The sequence below is a fragment of the Trachinotus anak genome, unplaced genomic scaffold, assembly GCF_046630095.1.
Source record: "Trachinotus anak isolate AG129_WGS33_773 ecotype Australia unplaced genomic scaffold, CSIRO_AGI_Tana_v1 ptg000025l, whole genome shotgun sequence".
NCBI classification, from domain to species: Eukaryota; Metazoa; Chordata; class Actinopteri; order Carangiformes; family Carangidae; genus Trachinotus; species Trachinotus anak.
The window spans coordinates 553696-564595 of NW_027273876.1; the positions used below are offsets into that span (position 1 = coordinate 553696).

At 45.1% G+C, this 10900-nt stretch overlaps 1 protein-coding gene across 1 annotated transcript; it reads left to right on the forward strand.

The window, feature by feature from the left end:
- The first annotated feature begins 883 nt into the window (after window positions 1–883).
- asah2 (N-acylsphingosine amidohydrolase 2) lies at window positions 884–10655 on the forward strand. Its single transcript, XM_071463026.1, has 21 exons — window positions 884–1016; window positions 2286–2427; window positions 2695–2810; window positions 4458–4601; window positions 4905–5081; window positions 5559–5686; window positions 5869–5946; window positions 6123–6243; window positions 6356–6481; window positions 6563–6649; window positions 6979–7083; window positions 7254–7335; window positions 7412–7527; window positions 7891–7985; window positions 8357–8396; window positions 8476–8574; window positions 8724–8819; window positions 9144–9293; window positions 9707–9763; window positions 9874–9962; window positions 10249–10655. Exons 2-21 carry the CDS (start codon window positions 2298–2300, stop codon window positions 10445–10447), a joined length of 2235 nt encoding a protein of 744 aa, XP_071319127.1. The 5' UTR covers window positions 884–1016; window positions 2286–2297; the 3' UTR covers window positions 10448–10655.
- The last annotated feature ends 245 nt before the right edge of the window (window positions 10656–10900 follow it).

A 10900-nucleotide genomic window follows, 5' to 3' on the forward strand; every position in this document is an offset into this window, starting at 1 on the left:
GTTGGCAGTAATGACACCTGATTACGCCAATCGGAGGTCACTAAGATTAATGTGGAGTCAGTGTGTACATATGCAAAAACAATGTCGGCCCCTGTCTAATCTGACTGGTGATGGCATGTATAGCCACGTGTCATCGTTTAACCACAGGCTGTGCCCCCCCCCCCCCCCAAAAAAAAAGAAATCCACCCACAACATTTCTGTGGAAATAATACCTGGGAAGAAATTATACCCGTTGAGGCTGGCAGTTCTCTGGAACCACTCAGATCACACACCAGGACGGTGGCAGGTCCATGCTTGATTAGCGAGGTTTGTTTGTTTTTTTGTAGAACTGGAAAGGACTCTGTGGAAATGATACCTGGGAAGAAATTATACCTGCTGAGGCTGGCAGTTCTCCGGAACCACAGAAACCTCAGCTGTTCACATACTTTGGGAAAATGTTCACTGGACAATTTCCAAGAAGAGGCTTGTCTCTATTTAGGGATAAAGGTTGTAGAGAGGAATTTAGGCATAAACCTTGTAAACATATAATGTGTTCTGACCAGAATTTTAGTTTAAAAAGTTTGATAAATGGACAAACATTATCAAGTGTGTGTGAAGGAGCCACGGTGATGCTGATTAAAACAGAAATGTTGTGATTTACTGCTTTAAACTAATGTTTCACACCATAACAGCATCTAAACACAGGAGCTACAGCTGGACCTCATCACAGTGGACTGCTCCAAGGTCAGGGTCAGGAACCAACCGTGACAACCAACAGAACAGTCTGATAACAGTTTGGATGAATTTATTGTGACTTTATTGCTTTTATAAAATCAGTTTTACCAGTAATCACTGATCAGAATCTGTCTGTCTGTAATCAGGTGGTAACCTTTGGAGTGTGTACCTGCAGACTGTGTGAAACAGCTCCTCTTACCTCTGGACTGTTTATCAGTGAGATAACAGCTGATCTGCTGCAATCAGCTGTAAAACACACCTGGGATCAGAAGTACACACACTTCCTCTCACACAGGCTGAAGGTGAGTACCCTCATGTTGTCTTAATGCAGATTCTGATCCATCTGGACTCAGGTCTGTTTCCTCTGAGTCCAGGATCACGCTGTGTTTAAGGCTGTTGTTTTGTTGCAGCTATCTTAACACAGCTGTTTCTTGGAGGTGAAGAGCAGGAGGAGATCCAGGAAAAAGCAGTGTTTCCACTCAGGTGGATGGAAACACACCTGTTGTGTTTGAACTCAGTTCAGTATTGTCTTATTTAAAGTCAGCAGCGTATATCATGAAGAATATAATGAGTCCTGAGAGGAACACTGAGGGACTAAGTATTAATGTGTTGTGTCAGAAGGTTTCATGTGTCCAGAGTTGTGGACATAAAAGTCCAGTTTGTTTTTCTCATGTCCAGAGTCCTGGTTAAATTATCTGTGCCTTTAATAATCAACACGTTCTGCTGCGTCCACCTGAACAGTGTCGGTCCATGTCAGGTATAGATTCAGACTCGACCTTTACTAGAAGAGTAAAGGTCTACTAGAAACCAACGTGCAGCTAAAGGCCATGGAATGGTTTTGAACCTGCACCGATGAGATTTGATTGGAACTACAATGATAACCGCTCCGCGTGGTGAGCCACTGCAACATTGTACTGTAAATCCTGAGTGAAGAGAGAAACCACTGACACTGACTTGTATTTTCTGACAGCAAACAGAGCTTGTTAGTCCACAGCTCCTCAATGAACTTTTCCCTGGACTTCACATGATTCACAGCAGCGTTTTTTTTTTTTTTTTATACAAACAAATTGTTGAAGTGCAAGTTCTGTCACAAAACTATGTAGTCACGTATCCTTGTGCATTTGTAAGTGGTTATACAGGAATTCTGGAGCTTTCTTAGTGAGTATACGCGTATACCTGTGTATCATATAGACTACACCACCAGAGACAGTGCATATATAATACATTCTGTTCATTGATTAAGATTTGGAACCACATTACTCACTTTGCCTGTGAAGTTAATGATGGTTGAGATTAGCGGAGTGATATGATGCAAGGCTGTAAGGTGATGTATGACAGTTGTCAGTGTTCTCTTGTCCTACGTTGGGAGTGGACATTAAAGTGGATCATGTAAGAAAGATGAAGCTGTCCCTGTGTCGTTACTCGAACCACGACCTGATACATAGATTGATTTAGTAAGAACTAAGTTTATGCTACATGTAACTTGGTTTACAATAGCAATAACATATAGTCATATAGCCTGAGTGTCAATCTTCAGATCACTTAAATAAAGTTTTGAAATGACTCCACAGCTGAAAGACAAGATGGCCGCCAGGAAGTCAGCGTGTTGTGGTCTCTCTGCTCTGGAGGCCACACTGACCGTCCTGTTCATCCTCATGACAGCTGTGTGTGTGACGCTGATCACACTGATGGCTATTTGGAAAACACACACAGGTGAAAACACACACACACACACACACACACACACACACACACACACACATATACACACACACACAGAAAACACAAACTGAAACATTAGGAGGTGTTTTTAAAAGATCTATGTCTCAGAGCTGAGTCAGGAAGAGTGGAAGTCTTATTTTGAAAGCTCTGATGTTCGCAGCAGGGACATGGAGAATCCAGGTTTGTAAAGAGTTAAAACAGGAAAGAGCAGCAGTGTGGTCCTTCAGAATCAGTTACCCATCTCTGTTCTCCTGTCAGGTCTGCAGTCGACCCTTCCTCCCAGTCCGGGTTCAACCCCCCCTCCTCATCATAAACCTTACCTGATTGGAGTGGGTCGAGCCGACTGCACCGGGCCCCCAGCTGAAGTCCCTCTGGTCAGTACCAAAACACACCACACACTGATGCTGCGTTCAAGGCTCCTCCACGTTCAGAGGTCATGAGTCACGGTGCGTTCAGAAGGTTAACTATATTTCTACGTCCACACAGGGACAAAACTGACTCACAGGTGTTTTAGACCTGAGGCATCATAGTCATCTCAGTGTGGACACCTGGGAGTCCACGCCCACCCCCTTCAGTCGTGCATCACTGGTTGTGTTCAGCTGTGTGTTTTTGTGAAGATAAATAGTATCAGACAAATGTTTGGACACACTTTCACAAGTGTGTCTGTGAACCTATGCAGAAAAGGCTGTTATATGTATTTGGTGGTTGCAGAGTCGTACAAAGGCAGCAGCTGTAGGCTTCTCTAAAAGACGACGTGCAGTCTGGAGACACCTTACACCTTCTCCATAAACCCAACTGAAACTCAGCTGGAAAACGGTGGATTGGTCTCTTGGGATGGGATGGAGTTTCCACTGAAGTGAAGGAGTTTAAGTATCTTGGGGTGGGAAGGTAGGATGGAGCAGGAGATCAACAGGCAGAGTGGTTCAGCATCAGCACTAAAGAGGACATTGTACTGGACCGCTGTGGTGAAGAGGGGGCTGAGCTGGAAGGAAAAGCTCCTGATTTGCTGGTCGAGCTTCACTCTGACCCTCAGCTGGTCATGAGATTTGGGTAGTGACTGAAAGACTGAGATCACAGAGTTTCCTCCTTGGGGAGTTTGGGCTCAGCCTCAGACAGAGAGTGGAGCTCAGACATCAGAGGCAGAGAGTAACCTTTACACTCTGTCTGCAGTCAGGTCAACCTGAGTGAATGTGTCTGAGTGAACTACAGGAGGAAACCAGCCTGTAAATAAAGATGGACGCCACCTCTGTGACGTCACCCACAGGTTTCTGAAGCTCAGAGTGAGGAGGCAGTGCCTGACTCCGCCTCCTGGCTAATCCAAATATGGTCAAAGAGGTGGGGCGTGTGTGGAGCTTAGAGTTCATGACAGTTTGTGGCGAGCATACGCTCACACCCACCTGTCACTCAAAGAGGCCATGCCCTAAATTCTCCATAATTTTAGCCCCTAATAAAATGTAAACAGGTGAGTTGTATAAATTCAGCCGTACAGTTGTCATGAAGGAGGAAATGATCTCCAGAGACCAGAACAGTTTCTGTACCAGGCTGTAAACATGTTTCTTTCTGCTGTAAAGTTGGACATTTGAACATGGGAGTCTGTGGGGACTGACTCACTGCTGGAGCCAGACTCTAGTGGTCGTTAGAGGAACTGCAGCTCCTCACTGATGATGCTTCATCGGTTGGAGGTTGATGTGTGGTCAGACCTGAACCACATGTTGATCTGATTCAGTGTCCCTCCACAATAAAACTCCAGAAGAACAGAGGGTGCAGAACGTCATAGAGAATCCTCCTGGTTTTAGGTGTCCTTCAGTCTCACAGTGATGTTGTCTGAACATCGTGATTCACTGCAGACGAGCTCATCACAGCCGATTCAGGTGTTGTTAATGTGATCGTTTGTTGCCATGGAAACATACAGACAAAAAACCTGCAACTTGCACAGACACGACTTCATCACCATTCATATTTTATCCTGAGATGATCACACAAAGTTGAGTATCTGTGTGTATTTGTGTGTCTGTATTTAGATGGGTTATGCAAACCCTCAGCAGACAGCTGCAGGCATACACACTCGCCTGTACAGCCGGGCCTTCATCATCGACGACGGGAGGCAGAGAGTCGTGTTCGTCACCGCTGACGTAGGGATGATATCACAAAGGCTACGACTGGAGGTGGACACACACACACAAAAAAACACACACACACTGACAGTTTTTTTATACATACAATAGTAGTATATTTGAAGTATTACCAGCAAAATTTGCTTAAGTATCAATAGTAAAAGTCCGTTTTATTATCATCTACATCACGACTTATTATTGGATTATTATTGTTGTTAATGAGGCTTCAGAATTTCAATGTGAGCTCTGAGTTCCTACAATACTTTTACATCATAGTTTCTGGTTAATCCTCTAACCTGTGTGTGTGTGTGTGTGTGTGTGTGTGTGTGTGTGTGTGTGTGTGTGTGTGCTCAGGTTCTGCAGGCATTGCAGGTGAAGTACGGGGATCTGTACCGGCAGGATAACGTGGTTCTGAGTGGGACTCACACTCACTGTGGACTGGCTGGATATTTCCAGTACACACTGTTCATGATCAGCAGTAAAGGCTACATCAAGGCGTCGATCGAGCCGCTGGTCAACGGTATCATCAAGGTGTGTGTCTGTGTGTGTGTGATTTAGTTTATATTCAGTACCATCAGCTAAATATTTCAGGGGATGTTTACTGATCGATGAGTGTCTGTTCAGTGGGTGAATATTTGTAAATGTCTCTTCCCTTCCCCCATATGTTACAAACCACTGCTTTAAAATACACAGCCCATCATGACATGAAGTCAGGTGACTGGCCCCTCCCACTGACCCACCTCAGTAGCCAACCAGCTGACATGTGACATCAGCTGATCAAATTCACCTGGGCCTTACAGGTTATAAAAACCAGCCCATATACTGCTGTCTTTCAGCCTGCAGCATCTTCCTCTCTTGTTTCCATAGCAGCCGACACACACACCTCCACCGCTCACCTGACTAACGTCCACACTCGGTGGAGTTTAACTCCAGTGTGGACGTCGTCTCTGTCACATCCCCTGAGCCACTCTGTGACAACATGTTAATAATACTGCACCTTGTTTCCAGAGTATAGACATAGCCCATCGTAACATGAAGCCAGGCAGGATCTACAGGAACAGAGGAGAGCTGGACGACAGCAGCCTGAACAGGAGTCCTCACTCCTACCTGAACAACCCCGAGGACGAGAGGCGCAGGTGACCAATGACAGAGAGGCGGGGGGGGGGGGGGGGGGGGGGGGGGTCATACAGACTGTTTTAGTTATATGTGATTTATTTTCGACTAATCATCTTTTTGATCATTGATCAATGCTTGTTTCATGTATGTTTTCCCTCTGATATATGAAAACATTGATTAGTATTGTTATTGATCTTGCCAGATACAAGTGGAACACAGATAAACAGATGGTGGTGCTGAAGTTCACTGATCTGGATGGAGACGGGATCGGTATGCTCAGGTACAGACGCACAGTCAGGCACAGCCTCACCAAGCTAACGGTCACTGAGCTAATGGTCACTGAGCTAACGGTCCAGCTGCTTAGCTCGGCTGCTAATGGGACAACAAGTCTCTACAGTTTATCATCAGTCTGATTCCTGTGTCAAACTGTCAGCCCTGCTCTGTCCCTCCTCACAGCTGGTTCGCCGTCCACGCCGTTAGCATGAACTACACCAACCGTATGGTGAGCAGCGACAACATGGGCTACGCCTCCTACCTGCTGGAGCAGGACAAGAACCCTGGAGAGCTACCTGGACAGGTGACAGGACTCAGCTGATGTATACATTCACTATAATGTCCATTACAGTACTACAGAGCCCTGAAGTGCTGAAAGATGGTGTGTGTGTGTGTGTGTGTGTGTTACATCTCAGGGAGGTTTTGTCGCTGGTTTCTCCTCCAGTAACCTCGGTGACGTGAGTCCAAACACCAGAGGACCTCACTGTGTGAACACTGGACTGCCCTGTGACTACCTGAACAGCTCCTGTCCTCTAGGAGGGGTAAACACACACACACACACACACACACACAAAAACACACAAACACTAACGAGCAGACAGTAAACATTGTGTGTCTGTCAGACTAAGATGTGTCAGGGATTCGGACCTGGAGACGACATGTTTGACAGCACGAATATCATCGGACACAACATCTACAGGAAGGCCAAGGTACCTGTCTGTCTGTTCACCTGTCTGTCTTTCTGTTCATCTGTCTGTCTTTCTGTGTGTCCGTCTGTATCTATGTAATTTGTCATTTAAATACAGTGTATGAATGTTATCAATGAAAAGTCCTCACAAGTGTATTACTTGTATTAATGACACAGTGGGGACGCCATTTTCCACAGTGCATTATGGGGACTCACAAAAACCATGTCCCCACAAGGTACACATTCTATCTCAAGGTTAATGACCAAGCCTTTAGTTGCAAGTACATAGTTATAAGTCAGTACAGTGTCCTCACAGGTGACAAAAACATGACTGTGTGTGTGTTGCTGCAGGAGCTTTACGCAAATGCAGTCGAGGAGGTGACTGGTTTTCTTCACTCTGCTCATCAGTGGGTCAACATGACGGATGTTACTGTTCAGATCAACAGTACACACACGGTCAGCCACACACACACACACACACACACACACACACAGGCACAGACACACACTTTTCACTGCATCCATATTTGTTTTCTCTTCTTTAGACTTTAATGTATGGATGTATGTATGTGTGTGTGTGTGTTTGTGTATGTGTGTGTGTGTGTTTGTGTGTTTGTGTGTGTCAGGTCAGTACATGTAAACCAGCTCTGGGTCACAGTTTTGCAGCAGGAACAACAGATGGAGGAGGAGACCTCAACTTCACTCAGGGTAACTCTGTCATTCTCCTGTGATCTGCTGGTTTTGCTCTGACTTCAGATAAATCAGTGTGTGTCTTTCCGTGAAGGCGCCGTGGAAGGTGACCCGTTCTGGGACGGGATCAGAGATGCTCTCCTGGGCCAGCCATCCAATCAGACGCAGGAATGTCACCATCCCAAACCGATCCTGTTCAGCACGGGGGAGGTGAGGACACACAAACCTGTCACACAGAATCTTAAACACCCCAGGTTTCTCTCCTACAGGGACCAATTAAACGCTTCCCGTAAAATTAAGTTACAAACACACTGTGAAACTCCACAAGTTAAAGACTATGAAGAGTCTCAGTGGGCAGAAACTAAATTAATCTACATGCCTCTGCTAAATGTGATTACATTTAGATTAAGAATGAAATGAACTTGTACATAAAAATAAAAATGAAAACAACAAACTGATACTGACATGTTTGTTTCAGCAGTGACTCAGACCAGTTGTGTGATTTCAGGATGATTTCAGTGACGGTTGTCAGTGATGTGATCTGTGTGTGTGTGTGTGTGTGTGCGCGCGCAGATGAACTGGCCTCTTCCCTGGCACCCTCAGATTGTCGACGTTCAGATCATCACCATCGGCTCTGTAGCTGTTGTAGCTGTTCCTGGAGAGATCACGTAACAACGCTTCACTGACACCAACAATTGAAACACCTCAGGCTCCTGCTCATGATTGTATCACTAATGATGATGCTATAGTTCAAATGGCTGTTAGCTCTCCTGTTGTACTACTGATCATACAGCTTATATTATACCCATCACAGTGATGATGGTAGAGGTAATAACACTTGTGTACTTGTGTGTTTACAAATGTTAATAGACGCAGATTGATTTTTTTCCAGTGTAGAGCACAGTTAATGTTTATTCAGAGTGTGAGTTATACTCAGTATGAACTTAAGTCTCGTCACCATAGTAACCGTCCACACCACCATCCCTCACATCTTCACATCTTCATCCTGACCCTGTTGCTCTGCTCTTCACATTAACAGCACCATGTCGGGGAGGAGGTTAAGAGAAGCTGTTAAACAGGTGAGAAACAACATGAAGACAAACATCAGCATCACCACACACCTGGAACATGTCAGCTGATATTGTTACTGTGTGTTAGGAGCTGCAGTCGGAGGGGACGTTCAGGGACACTGAGGTGGTGATCGCTGGCCTCAGTAACGTGTACACTCACTACATCACCACCTATGAAGAGTACCAGGTACACAAGGCTCATGGGTAATGCAGTGTTGGGGCGTCCCTGTGATTCACCTGGTAGAGCACACACCACTTCAATTCTCCAGGAGAGTCAGCATTGATCAGGAAGAGTAAACGCAGAGATGACTGTGATTTGTTCGTGGTGTTTTACAGGTGCAGCGGTATGAGGGCGCCTCCACCATCTACGGTCCTCACACGCTCAATGCATACCTGCACAAATACCGAGGTCTGGCCAGAGCCATCGCCCAGGTGTGACTGAACAAATTTCACCTGAGTTGAAAATGTGGAGGCTCCTCCTCTGACATTAGCTGACAGCTGATGAATATTGAATATTATTAATATTATTATATTTGCTCACAGCTAACTCACTGATTCAATGAAAGCATTCCACTTCCTGTTTACATTTCCTGAAGCATAATGGGATCTGTAGTTCCAAAGCTTAGAGCACGATTGACTGAAGACAAAGAACAGTAGGAGGATAAGTGTATGAGGCTCAGAGCATCTCAGCATGGTTCTTGTATTACTGAGACACCAACAGTGATACTATGTGTGTCATTGTGTTGGTGTGTCCAGGACAGAGTGTCGGAGCTGCCCGCCGGCCCCCAGCCTCCATTCTTTACGAAGAATCTCTTCAGTCTGCTGCCCAAGGCCCCTGTTGACAAAAAACCAGAGAACACCAGCTTTGGAGACATCCTGCAGCAGGTGTACCCCATCTACAGACAGGTAGGACACATTCACACTGTGGCAGCTGTTCCATGGTGTCCCTCAGGGTTTGGTCCTTGGCTCAGTGTGTTTCAGTGGGGGTTGGGGTTCAGTAGCGTTTTATCAAATCGAAATCCTTTCTTATCTCTTATTGAATCTCAGTATTTGTCAGTAACTGCAGTTATAAATAAAGGTTGAGTTCAGATCTGTGATAAGCTGAAATCCTACAGTTCTTAGTGGAAGCTACTAAATGAATCCACATTAACACGATGTAGCTAATTAATGTTGACAACCTGTAGGTCCGACCTGAAGATGAGCTGAGCAGCAGAGGATGTAAAATACTGATTATTTGTTTGATTTGTTAGAGTCAGAATAAATCTCCACTCCTATCATCCTACGCTGATGACACCCCATTGTTTTTATGTGTTTTTCAGGGTGATGTTGTCTCTGTCACATTTGTAGCAGGAAACCCCAGACATTCTGGAGACATCGTAAGACTCCAAAACTTCATCTTTGTTTGTGTCTTTAATAGTTTGTTGCTTTTTTCTTGTTTTTTTTTTTTCCTCTTCTCTAACCTCCTGGGTCTCTTTCTTTGTTGCAGAGAGATAAAACGTTTGTTACTGTGGAGATTTATGACAACAGAACAGAAACCTGGGAGGTCATGTACACTGATGCATCATGGGAGACCAGGTAGGTTGGTGTGTAGTAGGTGTGTACTTTGTGATGAAGGACATATTCAGATCCTTTATTTAAGTGTTAACACCACACTACAGACAAAAATACTTAGTGACAAGTTAAAGTCCTGTGCTGAAAACTACAAGTACAAACACAGGAGGCAGGAGGCCACGACACAAAACCTTATTAATAAAATGTGTGAACTCATGTGACCGGCCTCAGGGTGAACTGCCGCGCTGCTAAGACCGACCTGTCTCCTTCACTTGTCTTTGAGGACATTAAACCACGTCTCTTTCTGCAGGTTTCACTGGGTGAAGGGTTCGAACCAGCAGAGTAACGCCACAGTCGAGTGGCACGTTCCCCCATCGGCCCCCAGCGGCTCCTACAGGATCAGACACTTCGGACACTACAAACAGATGAAAGGCTTTCGACCCGTCATCACAGCGTATGAAGGCATGTCTGACATCTTCAGAGTCACCACCAGCTTTTACTATCAGTGACATCACCAACCCGCGACAGAGACAAAGAGCGGCGGCTCAGAGGAAGTCTCCTCAATGTCTCCGGGACTTTCTGTAACAACATCTTTTGAATGGGATGTTCAGACTAGAGTCCACGAATAAGAATGTGTAAACACTGACATTTAAAGTCTGTACTTTATCATTCAGAGAAATAAATGATGATAAACTACTTCAAATATTCAATATGAAACAATAGCTCTGCTTCTTGTCTTGTGTCTCTTTAATGAAGCACAGAATTAGTTCAGGCAGCGCACTGAAGTTGGGTTTCTATTGGCTGATTAGGAACATCTGTTCAAGGTTTGCTTTACAATGATTGGCTCATTCACAGCTGTTTAACCAGTAGCATCCAATCATTTTCATTCTGGTGCACAGTGCTGATATAACGGCTGATACCCACATTGTTCCCTCCACCGCCCGACCTTGACCTCCTGCTGA